Raw genomic sequence first — 22829 nt, 5'->3', positions numbered from 1 at the left:
TGCCTTGTTTTGGCAGAGCCTCTGGCCTTCCTTGGAAGCATATTTTAATCTTGATAGGAAGTATGCGCTTTATCATACGCAACGTGGCAGCTTGAAACACAAGAAAACTCTTGTTTTCGAGCTTGAAAACTGAGACTTTGCATTGCCAGGACAGGGTCGCTTTCAAAACAAGCACATTTAAAGGGACAACGAGGAGTTTCTATTTGGTTATAAAAAAGTCTCACGTTAATGTGGATGAATCTACGCTACCCATACTTGTTAATGGGCCCATTTTCGATAAATATATCGTCTTGTCTCTATCGTTATTTTGTTATTATTAGTGGTGGCAGAAATGCTGGTCGAGCCGACCAGCGTTTTTTACTTTCGGTTTCGCGGCGAGTTATGAGAATAACGCCGCAGAATCGCTGTTTATGGTCGGAACTACAACGGTATGTGATCGTCTTCGAACCTCTGACTTTAATTCTTGATGAATGAAAACATGAGTCTGTCTTGCGCCGGTCAAAGAATTTCACGGTGCACGCGGAGGCTCATTAATGTAGTGTGAAAACGCTTCGCTTTTCCAAAACTCCTCATTGTCCCTTTAAGATTCAGAAATCTTCATCAAAATGTGCCTTAAGTCACACCTCATTTGATTATTTTTTATTTTATTTTCATTTCTGTCATTGCTTTACAGCCCTTGATGTGTTAATACTGTACAAAATTCATCGTTCATCAGCTACAAATTGCATGAGGTCAGTAACAGAGGAACAAATATCATCCTTCAGACATGCCAAAACAGGAATGAAAACAGGTGAGGAGTAATAGGAAGTCTTCATGGACCTATTTACAGTTCATGGCCACACCTCTACAACACACCAAACCCAACCCACAATTTATAAATCAAAGGTAAGCCAACTCACAATTCATTAGATCAAAGGTAGGCAAAACCACAACTCATGAACCAAACAAGGATTGAAAACCATGATAGGAGTCACTGTGGAGGACACATGATTGACGCCTCTGTCAGTAACTGGCATCACAAAGGCCACGCTTAGGTCTTGGCTAGGGTGCTGCAGGCGGAGACGTATTGCAGGGATCTGCAGCCTAGGGAGACGAGGATGGAGGTTGCGTTTTCAGCTTCTCTTTCTCTGGAGGTGCAGCTCTCCTCTTGACTGTGCTGGCGTGTGTTTCTTCATCGTCTGACCCGACCACAGGGGTGTCTCCTCCGTTGGTATTGGTGGTCTGGCTGTCGGTGGAGGAGTTTGAGGACGTGGAGGACATGCGGGACTTGGCATCAAGACCCTCGAGGACGTGGCGAAAGAGTCCGTTACTGATGACTTCCTCGTTGTTGTTGTTGTTTCCCTGAACTGTAGGTCAGAAGGAAAAGGTTGTCAGGGATGCAACTTTGCTGTTAAATTGCCTGTACCTAATCTCTCTAAATCTGGTTTCCATACCTGGCAGTGGGGAAGCCAGAACTCCTTCCTCTCCTCCAGAGCTGAAGAAGACATCCAAAGCCTCCTGGTCAGAGATATCAATCAGCTCCATCTGGTCCAGCAGGTCCACATTCACCTCCATAGACGAGATGCTGCCAATGGGGGCTGCAGGAAGAGAAGAGGATAACAAACTGTTATCTGTCTGTCTGTGTGTCTGCATCTGTGAAAGTTCATGTGTTCACAGAGACTCTTTTCATCTCTGTTGTTCATCTGATGTCCACAGATACATCTGTCACATTACCATAGCTGGTAATTTTTTATTTTTGTAACTGTGAATTACCATCGTTGGTAGGCTATTACGTCTGCACTTGCACTTTGCCCACCACACATATATAACAATCAACATCTTGCTGCTATGAGCACTCTGCACTTTGCCCACCTCATACATGTTTCTGTATTGTCTAAGCGTCGTCTATTGTGTCATTCTATGTATCACCTTTGTATAGTAGCTTGTGGTCTGTATTTTTTTCATTTTTTTATGTTATGTGTAGGGACTACAGATGGAAATTAGCTGTGAGCTAAATCTGGTGCAACCATCTCCTCATTGTCTTCTGCAAATGATTAATGTAATTGCACACTGTCCCTTAAAGGGATAGTTCAACATTTTGGCAAATTGGCCCATTGCCATAATCGCTATAGTCATAGCAGTAGGTTCGTTACCTTTAATTGTCGGTGTAACCTATTTTTAGAACGGTGGAGCGAGCGGCAGGCTGCTCAGGGCTATGCTATGGAGGCTAAGGGAATTTCTTGGTTTCCCTCATCAAACTCATCAAATACACAACCCAACAACTCAAAAACGCTGTCGTGGGCAAGTTGTGAGCTGCACAATCACCACGCTATGAGATAATAATAGAACGTTACGAGACAGAGTTGTTTTAGAGGTAAATTCATGCAAAACCGCTGATGTGCGTTGCGTTCAGGGACAGTTTTTTAGCAAGCAGACTCTGTATTTACCTCGAAAACGGCTCAGTTTCGTAACGTTCCATTATTATCTCATAGCGTGGTGATTGTGCAGGTCACACCTTGTCTACGAAAGCGTTTTGGAGTTTTGGGATTTTGTATTTGATGAGTCTGATGAGAGAAACCAAGAAATTCCATTAGCCTCCATAGCGTAGCTCTGAACAGCTTGCCGCTCCACTCCACCGTTCTAAAAATAGGTTACACCGACAAATAAAGTTAACGAACCTACTGCTATGACTATAGCGATTATGGCAATGGGCCAATTTGCCAAAATGTTGAACTATCCCTTTAATAAACTAATAAACTAAACTAAACTAAACTAAACCAATCTAACTCACGTCTCTTGTAGTCTCTGATACAGAGGTGCGCCGAGGACAGGTAGGCGTCCACATCGTGCTGGAAGACCTCCTCGAAGAAACGCTGCCTCTCTCTCAGCTTGAGCTGCTGCGCTGCATCCACCTCCGTCAGCCTCTGGCCTCGCTCGGACTCCGCTGGCAAACACAACAGGGTGACAGGAAATCAGACACCGGCTCAGGTAAAGTTATACACCTGAAGCGTGCAGCCTGGAAACCAGAGATCACAGGAAAGTGCACCCCACTCAAGAGGTCAATGTGAGGTGAGATCACATGGTGGCGTGCACATAATGTAGATTTGGGGTTATGTTACAGTCAAACAGTTGGAGGATTTCAGGGGGTTCCTGAAGAACTGACCATTAACTAATAGTTAATTAATCAGTAGTTCCTCAGTAACTACTCTACTTTTGTGTACCTTAGTTCCTCAGTAACTACTGTAATTTTGTGTACCTCAATTCCTCACTAACTACTCATTAGTTCCTCATTAGTTCTTCATTAGTTCCTCATTAACTACTCTAATTTTGTGTACCTTATTGTAAAGTGTTACCGATTAATGTTGAAATAGCAAGGAGAAGTGACAAGTCCGTCACAAACTTATAAAAGGTAAACAATGTTATATAACTTTGTTCTGTGATTCTTCCCACGGACATGTGATGACACAACTTATCAGAACACTAATTAAACTGTCCTAAGCTTTCACTACACCATCATATTATGTAACCTCGGCTGTCAGCGCCTTTACAACGTTAATCTTGTTTTGCGATACCATGAAATCTCTTCTTTCCCTCATCAGCACCACTGCAGTCGAGCTAAGTGCAAGTTCAGTTTGTGAGTGGAGGAAGAGAAAGGAAATGTTGGACTCATATATCATTTATATACTATAAATTTACTATGAATTTAGTCTCAAGGAACAATGTCTGATCACTTTTCATGGCTGACAGTATTGGAATATAAAGACATGTCAAGCGTTGGAAACAGGGTGAGGCTCAGGGTGAGTCCTGGGTGTAGTTTCAACTTTATGGAGACATGTGAGTGTGTCTGTATACTGGTGCGGGACGTCTGGGTGTCATCAAAACTCTAAATTTCCTGCATTTTGGTGGTGAATTTATATCCACTGATGTTTGGCTTTTCTGCAATACTTTAAGGAGGAAATTTTGTATTATATTTATAGAAAGAAAACAAAAACTGACTCATGCATGTTTATCGACCTGCATGTGGAGCCAGAGTACAGGAGAGGAAGATGACTGAGTTCAGAACACAACAGATCTATGGAGAGTGTTTTTCATTGTATCTAACTTAGAGCAAGACTGTGCGAACCTCTGCTGTAGATGTAGTTGACTGTCACACATCACATGAATGCAGTGCAGTAAACATCCAATGACTGACTCATTTCCTTCTTTATGTTGCTCAATCATTACGGTAAACGTTTGAGTTCTGAGGAGGTTGTGCAACCTGCAACCTGCAACCTGCGGGCAGGGATTGAGCTAATTGGATGAGGCTTAAAGCCATGTCTAAACTGGGAACAATGTGAAGATTATCTTGTCTGTGTTGAGAGCAGCAGTCACAGTAGCTCTGCAAATATACCATTAGGTGACGAAGAATGGAAAGATGTTTACAATACGAGGAAAAGTAATGATTCCAAGGATTTTCACTTGGCTCAGTCTCCATAATGAACTGAATATACAGTATAACTGCTCAGTCAGGGCAAATCTACTATCACTTTAAATCCAAAAAAAAAAAAGTAGATATCGGCTAAAATCATCAACAGGTTGCCTTAGTGCTGCATCAGCGCAGTCAGCCCCCCTGAGACTTGCCCGGGCACATGTCTGTGGTGAAGGCAGGACAGGGGCCTGTCAGTGCAGCTCTGCTCTGTCCTGTTTGACAGCCTGTGTCCTGGGCACAGGGACCTCGCCTGCTCTGGGATCAGACAGGCAGACAACTTTGGACAGAGGGGAGGAAGAGGACAGCTCATGACCCAGGGCTGGAGCGGCTGACAGCACAGCAGCAGGTAGGCTATACAGTATGTGAGCGTGGATTTCCCACAGGCTTAAAAACACTGAAATTTACAAGCATTTTACATGTTTGTGTCTTTAATTGACTGGATGTCACATCTGAAAGCTCCATCTTCGTCACAGAAAGCAGGTGTCACTCTAAGCCCCCTATAGGAGATGTCAGTCAGTAAATGAACGCAACTGCTCTTTCTTAGTTGCACTGCTTATATATTGAAAGGGCAAGCAAGCCATTACAAGTTGTCAGTCTTCGTGGCATTTTGTCTTTGTGCTGCCACTGACTTTGTGAAGATGCAGCTTGAGAGTGTGTGATGAACTGCTCATTGCACTGCTACAAGTCTTACAGAAGCGAAGGGAGCAGCGCTGAGAAAGCAAGATGTCAAAACCTGCCTGTTTCACATGTGTGTTAAAATGAGAGACGATGTTGTTTACAGTAATGTGATCAGTTTCATATCAGACTAAACACTGACTCTTCTTACAGAGGGAGAGCAGACAGCCGTTAAATTGTGCATTCGTGCTGCGTTCCTCTCAAAGAAAATGATGCTTTTTATTACAGGCGACAGGTTTGAGCAAATTGCTTATCCCAGAGTTTGTTTTTTTCCCCCCCTACTCACTTAAACAGTGATTGATCACATCATTGATTGTTGCTACTTAAATGCCGAGGCCCGTGGAGAGGTAAAGGTTAGCTACAGATGCATATCCTCACATTGATTTTGCTTCCCTATCCAGTTCTTTTTTCCATTGGATCACCTTCATCAATATGGCTTCCCTGGCCGCGGACGACCCCGGCGACCTCTGTTTAGTGATCACACGGGAAAATCATCTGTCACAAGAAAAGCCCGACCACAGCGTCCACTGCTGATGAGCTCACAGGTCCAGACTGCTACAGCCCGACCACAGCCCAGAGTCTTCAGTTTCATGCCACAAGATGTCTGGAGTGTCTGTGGCTGGCTGCTCTGGAGAGACGATGGAGAGATAAACAACATGAGCATGAGCTTTATGTGTTTTTTTCTGGGGGGGTTCTGTCTCTCTGTCCTTCTTAAAGGGATAGTTCACCCAAAATTCAAATTTCACTCATTATCTACTCACCCTCATGTTGACTATAAGGGCTGGGAGAATTTTCAGAGTCCTTCGTGCCTTCTTGGAGTTACGGGGGGGTCCGCGCAGCAGTATTTGTCCATATAATGGTTGTGAATGGTGCTCCCTTTTCTTCGTCCAAAAAGACACACCAAAAAACATCCAAATACCTCCACACTGCTCGTCTGTAATGTCCTTCTTGTATTGAAGCCCCGACATGAGAAATTGTTCCGCCGGTCAGTGCAAATCACGTGAGATTTGCACTGACACAGGAAGAGCAGTGAACTGAGACACTGGGAGCTTAAAATATAGACTTATTTAATTTTTTTTCGGAACAATTTCTCATGTTGGGGCTTCAATACAAGAGGGACATTACAGACGAGCAGTATGGAGGTATTTGGATGTTTTTAGTGTGTCTTTTTGGACGAAGAAAAGTGAGCACCATTCACAACCATTATATGGACAAATACTGCTGCCCCCGTAAGTCCGAGAAGGCACGGAGGACTCTGAAAATTCTCCCAGCCCTTAGTCGACATGAGGGTGAGTAGATAATGAGTAGAAATTTGAATTTTGGGTGAACTATCCCTTTAATGTCTTACTATCTCAACCAGTCTCCTCCCTTTTCTGTAGGCTACTTATTAGATATTTCACTTTTCTGTTTCTATCTTCTGTCTCTCCTGCTGTGTTTTCCATCTCTCCTTCTGTCTTTCTCCATCCTCTCCTCCTTCCTCTGAGAGCTCTGGGACGTGAGGAAGTAGCTAAAGGTCATAGATCAGGACTCAGGACCAGCTGGATATGCAGAATGACTGGAACGGACAGAAAGATACAAAAAAAAAGGACGGAGTGGGCCGGATGTGTCTGCGTGCCACACTGCCTCCCCACATAAAGACAAACCCAGATCCTCCTCTCAGGGGGCAGAGAGAGAAAGAGCCCATTCAGAGCTGGACAAAAGCAGAGATGTACGGGAACAGGACTGGCCTGCACTCCTTCGACACAATGCGAGTTACTGGAAACCTTTTTTTTTGTGGATGTAGCAAAGGGAGCATAGACCTAAAGCCAGCCTCTCATTTGTTACATGGAGCTAATTTAGCTTTAAAATCAAATAGAAAACAGCCATCAGATTGTTCAAATAAAAATAAAAGACACGGGTATACAGTATCTAACTGTGAAAACAGGTTTCAGATGACCCAAACACGGCTGCCAGCAGATGTATGACAACATCATCAACATCACATGATGATACAGTGATCAGTCAATGCTCTTCTGTCTCTCTTTTAGACTATAGCTCCGTTACTAAACTGAGCATATTTACTAAAGTCTCTCTCTTTGTGTCATGTCTCGTGTTCATGATGTGCATGTCATGTGCTTTCCCTGCACTGCCCGGCCCCCTGACACATTTTCAAGGACAGGACCCTGAAAGGCTGCTGTATAGAAGCATCAGCAGCAGAGGCAACACATTGATCTGGAGGCTTAATGAAAGGATAGGAGGGTTTGGTGTCATCTGCAGGCTGCCATTAGCCCATCACCGTGCTAAATGAAAGTGTGAGCTCACAGGCAGGGTCCCATGTGATGAGACGGGGGGAGAGGAGAGGGAAGGTCGGGGCAGCACAGAGAGCAAAGAAAACTGCCTGACTGTCCGCATGATCCAGTTGTTTTTGGTTGTCAGAGCAGCATGGTCAAGGACCTCCTCAGCAAACAGTAGTTAAACAGAAACCCCAGTGGGAATCATCCCTTCCTCCTCTGCTTTCTTTACAGAACAGTTGCTCAAATTCTCAGTTTGATTTCATTGCTCGGAACTGAGGCCTTTTTTTTCTTCCTGGGAAGTAGTTTCCTCACACAACTGCATGAGGTCATCCCTGTTTAAGTGGCTCTAGTGGTGGTGCATATACTTTCATGTGTTGCCACAGCTATTTAGCTTTATAGCAGTCTGATGAGAAAGAGCATCGAGCACAAACTTTTTGTGTGTTCCCTGTAAAGCAGCTTCAATATGGAGGAAAAACACCAAGTTATTCAAGCTTAAATAAGTACATGAAGAAATACTTAAGAAAAATTGTACATGGCAGCAAATAAAGTATCAAAATGTAAATAAATACTGAGATTATTACAGAGGTGATAGACAAATTCTTTGAATGTCTCAAATAATACAAAATAGGTGCAAAATCAACTAATGTTTATAATAAATTAATTCTTCACTATTTTCCACTATTTCCATCATTTATTTATGCATTTTTACGCAACTTTTTTTCCAAGTATCGTAACATATCAATGCAGAAATATCAAGGATTGGTGTAGATTTGTAGGAAAGTTCAAATAAATTACCAATATTTAAATATTTCCCATCTGTTCTATTTAATTGTGCATTTATTTAATTTTCTTTTATTTATGTGTATATTATTCATGGGTTACAGTAATACTGAATGGGTGACGTGACGTCTGCTCCTGCATGCCAGGACAGACCTAAAATTCTGAGGAAACATTTGTTTGGACTGATGCCAGCCGCGCTTTCCGGCAGACACTTTGTTTTCTCAGAGGGGGGAGATTTTGTTTCACACAGACAGGTTCCCAACTGCGACAAGCAAGGGGTGGAGGGCCTGGGTGGTTAAACACACACAAAAAGGCATTAGGAGAGGGAGAGAGAGGAAGGAGAGGTCAGTGAGGACAGAAATATTTGCACCAAGGCCGAACATGAGGAGGAGGATGTCTTAAAAATCTACGGTATGATGGGAGAGAGAGGTTAACCAGAAGTGAGTCAACACAAGACTGTGGGTTGTGGACATGGAGAGGATAAGAGAGAGGGAATTCTGCACAAGCTCACTTGTTAAAGAGGATGTCTTGTTATCTTTAAGAGGAAGTCTCTTCCGTACCTTGCAGCGCAACATTGACCTCAGCAGCAGCAGGAGGCTGTTAACAGTCTACAGCCAGCCATTAGTGGATCAGTGTCTAAGACTGTCTCAGTAATTAATGGTGTCCTGGTGGTCATGAGGATGGTGGAGTGACTGGGAGTTATCCTGCTCTATAGCTGCACAAGCAGAGATACAGCCATGAAATGCAGCACAAATGTATCTCTAACTTGAATAAATATATTATAAAGTCCTGGTCAGCACATCCTGAGGAGCTCTGTAAAGACCCTCCTGCTGTTTTATACTTTTCTATTTTCAGTGCCTGCAATTTAAAAAAAATGTTGCTTTGCCTGTTTGTGTCCATTCTTCAAAACACAAAATCCTATATGCTGAAGTAGAACAAGAAGGTAGGGGCACGCTGCAGCAACTTTGCAGACCATAAAGTTGTTTGTGTGTCTGTCTCACACCTTTATTTATCTTGGTTTCTCTTACTCCCTTTTTTCCTCCCATTCACTGGGCTCCGGTTGCAAGGACAGTAAATTATTTATGGCAGCTGTTGAAGTGTGTTTGTGTGTCTATTCTGTGCATGTGCATTGCCTTCATTTGCATGATAGATCTGGCTGTTTACACTGGGACAAAGCAGTGTCCAGCACCATCAGCCCAGTTTGACAGAGCAACAATGACATCAGTGTTAACCCTCTCCTTCCTTCCCTCTTGCCTGGATTACAATGGATGACTGACAATGGGACTGTTTGTAGGTCAGTGTCATGTCCTACTGCCCTCCATAAGCCCACAAGCAGACTGTCATGAGTTCTGATCAACACAATAGGCTTTGCCAGCTGACAACGTACCGACATTTACAAATCCTCTTATCTAGAATGATCATTAATCAATGGTAGAATAAGGTTATTAACCATGTACGACAGCCAATAAAGCACAAATCTCTGCCTTTAGGCCTAAAGAGTGGTAACACAGCCGATAAGTACAACACTGATGAGTTTATTCTGCTCATTGAAAGTAAAGAGCATTGAGTGCTTGTCAACAGACGGACAGAGGACAGGGCAACATAGTTAAGCTCAGAAAATCCCCTCACTTTTTTTTTATTTGATGATTAAATCTGTAACAGCTCTAGAAAAAACAACAACTAAAAAAAAAACATTGAATTACCCAGTGACAAGTGACCGAGAATGTCCTCTGTGTCTAATGGACAGGGTCCAGGCTGTCCCGCAGAGAGAGAGAGACAGAGAGAGGGAAACTGTTCTGTTTCCCCCCAATTAAATCTTCACATGAGCTGACGTCATTAACTGCCACCACTTTAAGATTCACACCGCTTCTTGTATTTCCTGAGAAAGCTACCCTGCCTCTCCCCGTGTTTGTGGAGGAGGTTATACGATATTTTGACCACAGATGGAGAAATCTTTCTCAAGTAAGTCACGATGAGATGATTAATCTCAAGGCGCAGCCCCTTAATAAACTTTAGTAGATACATACAGATCTTTTCTGTTATGTGAGCCAAACACTGGGTTTCATTTATTAAATGTGTGTTTTCGCTGCACTGTAATGTCACAAAACTTGTTTTATTTATTTTCTATCAACCCCACTTTCCCCCGTCCTTCAAAACTTGCCCGGCACAGGCCTGTAGAAACAGGTGCTTTCACTCTTGGGCTAATTTGACCCTGTACACCTGTTAAACCTGCAGGGCTCAGAGATCGTTAAACCGGCCTGCCGGTCCAACTAGGCACAACTGAAAACACCTGTGTTGAATTGTCTGTGATTGGTGGTTGCCACACAGATAAACTGGCGCCACCAAGATAACAACTGAGATTAATTAATGTCACTAGTTGAGGCTTCAGGAGCAGGACCACACCTCAACCACACCTCTATCAATTCCATGAATACCAAACCTAACCCACTGCTTCTTTTCAACTCTTCACTCCCCCTCCCCCCTATACTCTCCACGCCTCTCGTCAGTCAACACTTAGGCCTATGTCAGATCTTTCATCTCCAGACCATTTGCAATTATTTATTTGGCAGACTTATCCGTTTCCTCCCAGACAAATCAAATCTCTTATCATGAATATTTGAATTTGTGATACATGTATCGCACATCCGTGAAAAGTGTTCACTTGATGTTTCTGTGTGAACACTCAGTTTATGCCTGGAGGCGTTAGCTCTGCCTGTACATCGTGACTTACTACTCGTGATTTACTACAGACCTAATGAGGGGAGCTGGTCTTTGTCCCAAGGGGCTGCACTGCTGCATTGATGGGGACAGTATATAGCCTACATATATACAGCCCTACGCATAGCTGTTAGATAATCACACACAAATATGGTAATTAACTTTGAAGTCTTTGAGTGACATTGGCATTGTTTGTGAAGAATTGCACTATGTGAGCTGTCCTCAACCTGGAAAAAAAAAATGACATTGGATTTTCTGTTATCTCTGAAAGCACATGACAAAGTGTTGACATGCAACAAAAATTGCTGGAAATGTGAGTTTTGATCAGCTTTGTTTTCAAAAAACTGTAGCCATCAGCATTTTTTTTTGTGACTAGTCGAGAATGAATTCATTCCTGTTAGACACCAACTGATCGGTTTGCTCCAACAGTTAAACTTCTTGGATGACTGTTTTGTCATTATTCATTCTGTCAGGTTCATGTTCTCCAGCTTTTGTTTTTGTGGGTTTGCAGTGATGAGGGACGTACACAATGGTGGTGGTGGTGGTGGTGGTTGCTAGGGAAAGTAAAAGTGAAATGCGTCATCATGCAAACAGTATTTACAAACAGCATGCACAGCTGATTGACATATTGATGTTTTCATTCGCATACGCATTCATCCAAAAGCATGCGCTGAGCTACTTCTCCGAAATGCCACAAGTAAAGTTCTGGTTGAGAAATAATGTAAATAAAAGTGGAAAAAATCATCCAGATAAGAAACAAGTGGCAACATGGCACCACAAGGCCACCCAAAAGTTGCACATTTAGGAGAAGCAAGATGTGACAATCAAACTAAAGTGTTCTGAAGAAATAGAAGTGGAGGAGGTAGAAAAACCTTCTTCAGTGCGTTTAGTTCGGTCCCATTTGTACTCATTCTATCTGAGACATTAAGCTCCAGTGATTTAGTAGCGGATACATACTGTGTGTATCCCTCAGAGTGTCATTAATTAAAGATACAGACAGTTCATGATATGGATTCTTACCCCTCTAATTTGCTCATTAAACAGCGTCAACCTCCTCAGTCTTAAGTGGGTCATGTCCAAGGGGACTGAGCTAAGAATACATGGAGAATATAAACTATTTCTCTTACAACCAATAGTCCACTGACTGTAACATGCTTTCAACAGCTGGTCCGTCTTTTACTTCCACAGTGCACCGATGTGCCTCTCTTTTCCTGGCACATTCCCACACGAACCAAAACGTGACACAATTGTCTACGAGGGCATTGAGGCCGGGTGGGGGGCTAAGCAACAGGTGGGAGGCGTCTTCTCTCAACTCGCAGCCCTGATCCTTTTTAGACTCATGAAATCACACACTGATCTCACCGGGACTAATTCAATTTCAGGTCCTATCTGGGTTGGTGTCTTTGCGTGGGACAGGCCGCCTGCAGACCTCGCTGCAGTCAGTCGACTCTGATGAGATCTGCAGGCACAATCCCATTAGAAATAAGAGATCTTTGTCTGGAGCTATACACGGTGGCCCCAATCCAAGCCTGCCTCAGTGTGTGTGTGTGTGTGTGTGAGTGTGAGTGTGAGTATGATTGTGTGTAGGAATGCATCCAGAGCAGAGTGTGACCTATTCACTTGGTATTAGTGAACATTACTCAGGGTGATGATTCAACATTCCTGTCCGATTTTTGGCTTGCACAGCAGTCACTTCGGGCAACATCAACACAACGGCAGCTTTTTAACACAGTGGCTGAGCTGTCACACTATAATGCTTTCACATAATTTTTTCCTGTCACACATACACATACAAACACACACACACACACACACACACACATATAGCTTATACCTCAGGGGGATAATTTTAAATTCAGTGTCAATCAAAAAAAACAACTTCCAAGACAGGATCTGGAACAAGTTCAGTTAGGCCTTTTAGTTTACATTAATGTGATGCTGTAACATGAGATTGACATTTAGAAAAGCTTTTCTGGCATCTGACAAGGTGCAACATGCTGTGGACAAAATCAAAAGTTCATATAAACGTGTGTGTGGGTGGATGTGTGGATGTGTGTGTGTGGGTGTGTGTGTGTGCTCTACTTCTAACAACCAAATATGGAGAAGGATTTTCCTCCACTCTAATGTTCTGTTCCACATCTGAAAATAAAAACTGTGTTACTGGAGCAAACCGGCTGTCACATCACATCACAACCTGTCCTCCTGAACAACACACAAAAAAAGATGGAAGTTTTTTGAGAGAATTACTCACAGGGTAGGCGTTTGTTGTGCAGGTTGGATGATGAGGAGCTCATGTTGCTGGAGAATCGTGGGAAATGGAAACAAAATCAGTGTGTGATGATGGCCGGTCAGCCCTGTGAGAGTTCAGCAGAGAGGCTGCCGCTCATCTCCCACCCCCCTTTTTTCTCTCTCTCTCTCTCTCTCTCTCTCTTTCTCTCTTCTGACTGGAAACTGCTCCAAAGTGAGTGATGCTGCTGCCTTGCCGCCGCCGCTCCCCTTCCCTGCTGCCCTCTCTCCTCTCTCAGTGGACTCTGAGCCACTTAGATGAGGCGAGAACAAGTTTGTGGCTTTGTGGAGCCGACCAACTGACCAATGACAGGGAGGAGGGAGGAGCAGCGGGAGAGAGTGAGGAAGGGATTGAGGAGAGGAGAGGGAAGGACGGATTTTATGTAACAGAGTGGAAAATACCAAGGAGAGACGGACTCATGCCTTTGTTATTTTTGTCTCCTTACACCCCCTCCTCCTTCTCCTTCTCTGTCTCTAGTTCCCTGTCTCTCTTTTTGTTGCAGATTTAAACCCTCTCTGTTTAACCTTCAGGGTCAGTGTGGTGAACAGTTTCTTAACTCACACAGACAGAATATCTGTTCACTTGTATTATCATTTTCATGCCTGCTATTAAATTATGTTCAATAATAATGATAATATTTATTATTATCAGAGCAGTGATGATCTTAAGAATTTATTTGTTTTTCAGGTTTCTGATCCACGGAGAACATTTTATTCCTCAATAATTTAATATTTTGAGTCGAGAGACATTTAAAAAAAAACACACACACTTTATAATATTTTAATAAGATTTGAACAGAACATGCAACTAGCTGCTAAAAAATGCATCGTCTTGCCCTTCACTGCAATTCTTATGTTTTAGTAAGAAGATGGAGCGTTAAAAATCAATCGTTGATTTAAAAATAGGCTAACTGTTTCACACTTTGGTAAAAAAAAATAAAAAAAAAAATAAAAAATTGAATTAATTAAAAAATATATAAAAACAAAAGGAAAAACTCATATAATTCACAGAGTCTTTTCAATTATGAGTGGGGTAGCCTACTTACACTATGTGATGTGAACCAGAAACAAGAAATGGTCAGACCTCTGAGAAGCTGTAGTATCTGAGAGTCTGTGTGTCCTGAACACCATCTAGTGGAGAAAAGATGTCAGTTCCACTTCCTCTAAGCTGAACCTGCTGGTTACACAATATTTGCATGCAGCAGCTTCACAAAACAGCATTACATCACTGCCTCCCTCCAAAACACTGCAATGTCATTTGAGAGAGCGTCTGGCGTTGCAAGAAGGAGAATGTGTTTTGAATCTATACGCGGGACTAACTTTTTGATTATGCACGATAACCTTGATCGTATTATATTCTTTAATAATATGATATGAATTAGCTTCATTTCTAAAGCATTGTTTGCAAACAATAGTGCAAACTCCTCAACAAACCTCGATGTGCTTAAGTCAGCAGATGCATGGTTGCAGTGAAAGTTTCTCAAGGCATTGTTGCACCTGGCATCTGTGCCAAACTAACAAAGCGAAACTGCAAAAGCGGGGCTGTCATGTAGCAGTTGGGAAGTGGTGGGAGTGATTGGCGATTTCAATCAATAAAAACACATACTTTGTAAATGTCAATGGTTGTGGTGGTTTTGCCGAAATGTACTCGTCGTGGCAAACACCAACCACACCGTGAACTTTCTCCAGCATGTGTGTGTGTGCGTGTGTGTGTTGAGAAGGTGTTAAAAAAACTGACAGAGAGAAAACAGAGAGAGAGTGGGCAGAGGAAGCATGAAGTGACTCAAAGTGAGAAATCCTCTTCACCTCAAACTCAATTATGTGTGGGCTTTTCTCATGACTGGGGGTTCACCTGCTGAGGCTCTGCAAGAATCAATAGCTATGGGACACAGTGTGCAAAAGCTCTGTCATCTTTTTTGTATTTTAAATGGAGATGAAAGAGATAGGCATGCAAGCATTCAGAAGAAAGTGAAGGGAAACATATAGACAGCAGACAAGGCAGCAGGTCATAGGTGATGGAAATTGTTTATGTTGTTAGCACGACTATAAAAATCCTATTTTTCCTGCAGAGAATTGGCTTTCGTACTTAATGTTGAACTTTGAGCTCTGTGGTCCAATGCAATTACAAGCCATTTCTAAGCAATCATTCGCAGTTTGCCGTTGCAGTCAGTCAGTCAGGGCAAAACATTATTCACATCTGCCCCCGAGGTGAGAGAAGCAGGAAGAATTAGTGATAAGTGAGATGAGGGTTGTTTTCTATTGCACTGCAGATGTGATAGCAAGATTTCTGATTTGCAATCCCTTTTATCTTGCGCGAGTGTGTCCAGGCTGGTCTAAAGCGAGCGCTTCCCGCCCTCACTACACCGGGCAGAACGCCAAAGCCATCAGGCAGTCATACGCCTACCATCAGCTGAGGAGTTGCACAGCAGTCTCATTTCTAATTATACACCCAACAACAGAGAGCTACATGGAGAAAAGGGAGAGAGTGTGTGTGTGTGTGGAATATGGAGAGAGGAAGAGGAGGGTGATTACAAATGGAAGAGGGGCTGAGAGTGCTACTCAGCAGCAGCAAAGACAGGGTGAACAAGTTCAGACGTTGAAGGAAGAAAGAAAGAAAGAAAGAAAGAAAGAAAGAAAGAAAGAAAGAAAGAAAGAAAGAAAGAAAGAAAGAAAGAAAGAAAGAAAGAAAGAAAGAAAGAAATGCATCAAATCTGGCTGAGAAAGGTTAACAGACTGACTGACTGACTGACTGACTGACTGAGTAGAGTGGGAGTGTAAAATGTAAAAGCGAGTAGGAGGGAAGAGAGAGAGGAGGAGAAGAGACAAGAAGAGGAAAGGAGGAGAGTGTGTGTGTATATGTGTGTATGTGTGTGTGTGTGTGTCTGACAAACAGTCTGTTGAGCTTGTCTGGATGTTTCTGCTCATTCTGCTCTTCTCTCCTGCAGCCTGGGAGGACGACACAAGGCAGACAGGTGTGTGTGGACCGTCTGTGTTCATGTTGTGAGCATGGACACACGCACTGTGTGAAGATGGACGCACAGAAGAAAGGATGGATGGATGGACGGAGGGACATGTGAGTAACAGTCTCCTCTCTGACATCCAATTTGGCTTTGGATTAAGGTAGAAATTCTTTTTTTTAAAATGTTGCCAGGTTTGACTTTAGTAAAGAAACCAGTTATTAAACATGCATGCATTAGTCTAGGTCTGAATGTATGTGTGAGGAACTCTTCTCGGTCTGTGGGATTAAGTGCCAGATGTTAAATTTGATTGTGTGTTTCACTTCATACATAGAAACAAGCTGACTAAGTGTTACCACTGCCGCTATGCAAAATATCCTCACTCAGTACAGATTAATATCTTGATGCCTTCAAACACACTAAAAACCACTGTGTATACATTTCATTTCCATAGATTACCATGTAGTGAACTGTTCACCTCATAAGGTTATTATGGCTGGGTATCATCACATAACAGGCCTGTTTAGGTCATAGCCTAGATTATACCTGTGTGTCGGTCATTGTGAGTAAGTAAGAAGCCATTTGAATGAATTTAAATTTACACTGCAAGCACTGAACTGACAAATCTATTTATGTCTCACGGTTTGATGGTAAGTGCTCGCACAGGAATGTAAGTGTGAGGGTGTTGTCTGATCTCACACACACGTAACAGAGAAGTGGCTCATATTATCAGAGGCACGTCTGTCAGAAAGAGTCAAAGAGGTCCATTCAGCGGCAGCCTGGGCTGTGATGATGACATAATACAGAGCATTGAGACGGGCTTTGCATCGACGGGCTGTAAAAGTCCTCCTCTGCTCTTCACCTCCGTGCATCGCAGTGTGTGTAAATAATGCGTCTGCACAGAGCCGTTGAAGGTTGAAGGAACTGTTGAGCGTGCGTGTGGCCACAAGGTGCTTATATTTAGCCCCTCTGAGTGTACTGACTCACTGTGCATGCACGTAAGGAGGATGAAGGGGTTTCAGTAGCTCGAGGTGTTGGAGATCACTTTCGTCCGACAAGAAAGAGAGAGACTGATGCTGCGGCTGTGTGTTGTTCAACGTCCTGAACTTAGCACACGCTCTCCTTTGTTTCTAGTGGAAAATGTTACACAAAAAGCTGATTTGAAAGAGATTATTAACCTCAAAGGAAGTCAATCGATAACAGCTAACCTCTAACTTTACACCCACCCCCAACCTTTTGCTTTGCCGTGTCCTCAATTTGCTCATTTCTACACCATCCGCACTGAGCAGTACTTTGTTACCATAGTTACTTTTTTTCCCTTTTTTTTCTTACAAAGGAGTTGGTAGATGTCCATCAAACTAAACCACATCAGTAGAGATAGATTGGTGGTTGGAAAGCCTTCATTTGAAGCTGATGGTGCAGTTATTGTTGACATGTCTAGGGGATACTTACAGGCAGTGATCTCAGCAGGTGGCACATTCAGAGGAGGGGGTGTAGGGGGGGGTGCTCTGTCATTTATTAACAATATTTTAAAGAGAGAGAGAAAGTGACAGATGGAGGACGAGATGAGAGGATGAGTAAAGATGATTTGGAAAAAAATAGAGAATGATTTTCTTCAGCTTTGACACGTCATTTGTAAATTTGACTGTTTGTAAAAATGTTTGTTTCTTCTACTTTTCAGATCGTGACGACCTTGGACCTTAATATCTGCAACGCTTGCCAAGAGACTAATGGAGTCTGAATCACATGATCACAACACCTCCTCAGCTTCTGCAGGAGGGCACGCAGGGCCAGTGTGAGTGACCGTTCAGTGTGAGCCAATGAGCTTCACACAAAACCCGGTTCTGGGCCCGGACAGGGACAGCCTTCCGCTGAAAAAGAGGGACCAAAGGCCGAGCTCGCCATCACAGCAGCAGCAGCAGCAGCAGTGTGATGATGCAACATTTAAGGCACCTTATCCTTACAAGAGCCACAGCGAGTTTAAGACAAAACACACCGGCCCATTTCAGCCCGTGCCGAGACGGGTCCCTGCACTCTACCAGCCCTGGATTCACACACACACATCCACCAGATTGAAGCCTTACGCGCTGTCTGCGTTCAGGGACCACCATGGCTGGGCACAGTCGAGAGAGTTTAACCCCCTGCACCCAGGATGGGGCTTTTCCCACCATCAGTATCAGCACCCTCTGTCCTGCACTCCTGTAGTTCACCCAGGACCTCCGCACCACCCCTCCAGGTTCAGCCCTACCTCCCTGGTCTTTGACAGTTTCCACAGAGCGGGTGGAGGCTACAGCTGGGAGCAGCTCAAGACATTAAGGGACACAGACAGACAGAGCAGCAGCAGCAGCAGCAGCAGCAGCAGCAGGAGTAAAGGACCATACATGAGGAGAAAAGAGAGGAAATTTGAGTATTTTCCCAGGGTTGCAAAAGCAAGTCCTCCATCGTTGAGCACATGCCTACCTCATTCTCCACATGAGAACCGAGATGATTTGTTGCACAAACCAACAAACGTTGCCAGAGATCCTGGGTCTGGACATTCCCTCCCTGTCGATAACTCAACCAGCTCATACACCTCCATGAAAGAGGACACAGTCAGACCTTCTGCTGTGCCTTCGTCTGAGCACTCCTCCTCCTCCTCTTCCTCCTCCTCTTCCTCAACCAACCCTTTCCCCTGGCTGCTCCCTCACTTTGTGGCCGGCTCTCTGATCGAGCTCAGAGACGGGCGTCTGAGGCGAGTGGAGCACCTGCAGACTGAGGACTTCCTGCTGGGATCACTGGCCTGTCCAGACCTGCGTCTGAGCTGCTGCACAGTGCAGAGCATCTCCCCCTCAGCCCTCTCCTCCTCCTCCTCCTCCTCCTCCTCCATCTCACGCCTACTCATGCTGCTTCACGACCAGCAGTCGCAGGTAACGGAAAATCACTCTGTTTCACACATCATTCACAGCAGACCATTCACAAGTAGCTGACACTTTTCTCCTTAAGCGGTTTATTCAACAGACTTTGCATTCAGATCATATGAGAATGAGTATAAAGAATCTTTACATTGCATCGATTGAATGTGATAAAGATATTAAGCACAAATCCCTCCATCTTCCCAATGCCTTCAATAAGGCTTTTAAAGTGACAGGTTAATAAGGTTGGTAACATGTCATAAGCATTAGTTAAGCATTAATAAATACTGAATTCTTAATTTATAACACATGGAAACTCATTAGTATGTAGTTTATAAACACAGTTAATGCTTATCAATGATGAGTAAAACATTTTAACCGTGTTTATAAGCTACATACTAATGAGTATTCATGTGTTATAAATGATGAATTCAGTATTTAATGCTTAACTATTAATAGTTGCTTAATAGTGTGTACTTATTGTGTGTGTTACGAAAAGGTTTGATAATTTTCTACTGTGAACAAAACCAACCATGAACAACTGATCCTACCAACAGGTATTTCTTACATAATCATAGAAATCAATACCCACACTTGCCTGACTTCATAGGCTACATACATTCCCACGTTCACAATCCTGGCACCATAAAGTGCTAACACAGAAAGAATGTATTAAGCCACAGCTGAAAATAGTCCCCAACAAATGCACCATTCTGTTTGAGTAACGTTTTCTAAAATCTGCACAGCCCCGGAAATTGAAGAGCCTATATTTTTTTTAAATAGTATCTCAACAGTAAGTATTCAATGGGAGCTAATGGGCATGTGGTTGACCTCCACAGAGAACAACTGAGAGACATACTAGTCAGAAAGAAAGAAAGAAAGAAAGAAAGAAAGAAAGAAAGAAAGAAAGAAAGAAAGAAAGAAAGAAAGAAAGAAAGAGAGTTTGGCCACAACAAAGAAACATTATTGAGGAATTCCAGCCTGAAGGCCATGTCATGATTTCCAGACAGGTGCAGACTGCAGATGCAGATGCACTTCTTATTATACTACATCTGGGTGTACATACACACACAGAAAACACGCAACCTCCTGACAGCAACAAGCAGAATTTCCTTCATTTGCTGTTTTTGACCAAACAAGATTTTTTTTTTAAAGTTCAGAGAGACAATACTTTCTGCAACAGCTTAACAAGATCCAAGGATGGGAAATGAACAGTAAAGACAAACAGTATGGGAGTCTGTACTCACACTAAGGACTGTACACACACAGGCTCTGGTTTTGGGCTGTTTGGAGGACACCCATGTCCTAACACCAATCTGAAATCATAAGACACTTCATAAAACACTTATACTGTAATCACTAAGACATGAATTCAGCACAAACAGATTCTCCAAACAGAAACAACACCACCCCCTAGTGAACAAGCGAGCCCACTGCTTGTCTCTTGTGTTTCATCCTCACTGTTTTATCACCTGTGTCCCCTCCATCAGGAGTTGGTGGATGTGTACGTGGAGTACCCGTTCTTTGTGCGTGGGCGGGGCTGGTCCTCCTGCAGCCCCCAGAGGACCGCCCGTCTTTGTGGCCTGCAGTGTCGCCAGCTCAGCGTGGGGGACGTCTGCCTGGCCCTCACACCCGTCTCAGCGTCACGGTCTGCACCAACAGCCGCCGTGGAGTCACCAAAAAGCTCACCGGGGAAGTCAGAGGGAGGAGGAGGAGGAGGGTGTTGTGAGCCTGTGAAGGTTGCCCCGGGGCCACAGGGGCCAGCAGGGGGGCAGAGGAAGGGGGCAGCAGACGCAGTGCGGAGGAGACACTATTCAGCCCCTGAGCTGAGAGGTTCAGGGACTAATTCTGGTGAAGAGGGTCAGTGGTTTATGGGCAGGGAGCAGGTCAGTCTCATTTAAGCTCTTCTACATTTTAGCCTATATTTGCTGTCTTTCTACCTCCTTTCTGTGCTTGACTGTCTTTTTCTACTTGTACCCATGGAGTAAAAAAAAAAAAAAAAGCTGAGGAAGAACAATAAGCTTGAGTCTCAGGATTCCCCAGAGGTTATATTTATTAGCACATACTTGTCAAGGTAAGTCAGGGATCACACACACTGATAATGTGAGCCGAATCAGAATTAAACATTACATCCTCTGTGCGCCCGATCTCTGCCAAGTCTCTCATAACACAGAATTAAACCTTATTCATGTGAGATGAAGAGAGTTTGAGAGCTGAAATGTAAAAAAAAAAAAAGTGTCACTGTGGGGAGCTGCTTCAGTGACAGAGGGAACCTGAGAAAGGTTTCGTATGCTCAAAGAATATTGTTTTAGTTTTCAATCTGAGGTTTCGTTATTCTTTCAGAATCGGCTCATGTTCCTTGAAAAGCACATAAAAATAGTCCCTCAGGTCTTTCACAGACGATATCGTCATAAAGTTTTCTCTGCTTAACATTATGTAAGGGTTCTTCGTGCTCACAAATGATACAGTTTCAGAGGGAATTTCACACTGACAATCAACGCCATATATTTGATTGTACCAGTAGGATTTAGTTTTACGCTTCTACCTCTACCTATTTTCTATTTATGGTGACAGATGTAATTGTGTGTTTTTAACGGTGTGGGCTGTGATGTAAAACGCTTTGATGGGAGCATTCAGCTTCTAAGTGAATGTCATTATGAATGCCTTTAGTTGCCACATTATGTAAAGTACGTGCTTTTCCTTTTTGTACTAATGCGTATTTTAGTGGGGAGTGGAGACGCTTGTGCTATTCTGAGTACTTTAAAGGCACAATCTGTCAGTGTACGAACGGCATCATGTGTCTGCACAGCGTTGTTATTTCTCAATGGCAAACTTCACGTCAACTATAACGTCACTGTGCAGACACGCTGCTGGGAACATGACAACAGATTAGGTCTTTAACCTGTGAAACTGTTTTCTCACTGTTAAATAAATATGTTGTCTAAAAGTCAGCTCCTATTTCTTAATGAGTTTTACATAAAAGTGACAACGTGTGAAAAAAAACACAAGGTAGTTGCTGCTCAGCCACTTTGGAAATATATATAGAGATGGGAAGAAGTGTGTGTGGTGGAAATATGATGGGATTAAAGGTTACAAAAACTTCCTCGGTCTAATGAGGAAGAAGCTTCAAAGCCGACGCTCAGTGAACCGCATTAAGACGTTGTTTTGATAACTAATGTTTCCAAAGTCTCAGCATCAGGTGCTTTTTAATGCCACTGCGAGAAAAGAACATTACTGAGGCCAAACCAGGTAAAAACACATCTGATACTTGTTTGAAAATTTCCATTTATTCAACTACTTATATCTGACAAAATAAAATTACAGCCTCTGTTTGATCACCTGCAGCTCTGCTCCGACTCCAAGAAGGCAGCTGCGGTCGAGGGTGATGGTGCACACACCCTGATGTCCGTGTCATGAAGATGAATCACTGACATCTTGCAGATTGTATGCCTTTCACAGGCCTGGTGATATATGTCTGCACCAGGAAACTAGGCCCAACAGCCAGAGCTTTCAATCCCACACACTGTTATTAACAGTCTTGGCTGTCATTCTGCACTGAGCTCCTCTACATCAGCAACACACACAGACGCGCACACACACAGACACTTTAGCTGCCAGATGTCTTACACCTGGCCTGGTCCAACTGGCCTGCTGAACAACCACTTCAACACCAGTGAGGTTTGTTGCAGCACATTTTCTGATCAGGAAGTTCATCCAGCTGTTCCAAAAGACAAGGTGCAGTGGTTCAACAGGAAGGTGGAGATTTAAAGTTTTATGGACTGCTTAAGGCGTTATCAAATGC

At 43.3% G+C, this 22829-nt stretch overlaps 1 protein-coding gene across 1 annotated transcript; it reads right to left on the bottom strand.

Annotated features, from left to right (window-relative positions):
• Positions 1–667: 667 nt before the first annotated feature.
• On the bottom strand, positions 668–13404 carry LOC310985855 (dysbindin-like). Its single transcript, XM_083971517.1, has 4 exons — positions 13145–13404; positions 2771–2923; positions 1434–1577; positions 668–1346 (listed from the first exon to the last, which is right to left on the bottom strand). The coding sequence occupies exons 1-4, from the start codon at positions 13185–13187 to the stop codon at positions 1084–1086; spliced, it is 603 nt and encodes a 200-aa protein (XP_083827643.1). The 5' UTR covers positions 13188–13404; the 3' UTR covers positions 668–1083.
• Between the last annotated feature and the right edge of the window lie 9425 nt (positions 13405–22829).

The sequence above is a fragment of the Trachurus trachurus genome (assembly GCF_905171665.1).
Source record: "Trachurus trachurus genome assembly, chromosome: 5".
Lineage (NCBI taxonomy): Eukaryota > Metazoa > Chordata > Actinopteri > Carangiformes > Carangidae > Trachurus > Trachurus trachurus.
Note: the sequence above shows the minus strand (reverse complement) of the source record. Positions and strands in the feature narration are given on the sequence as shown.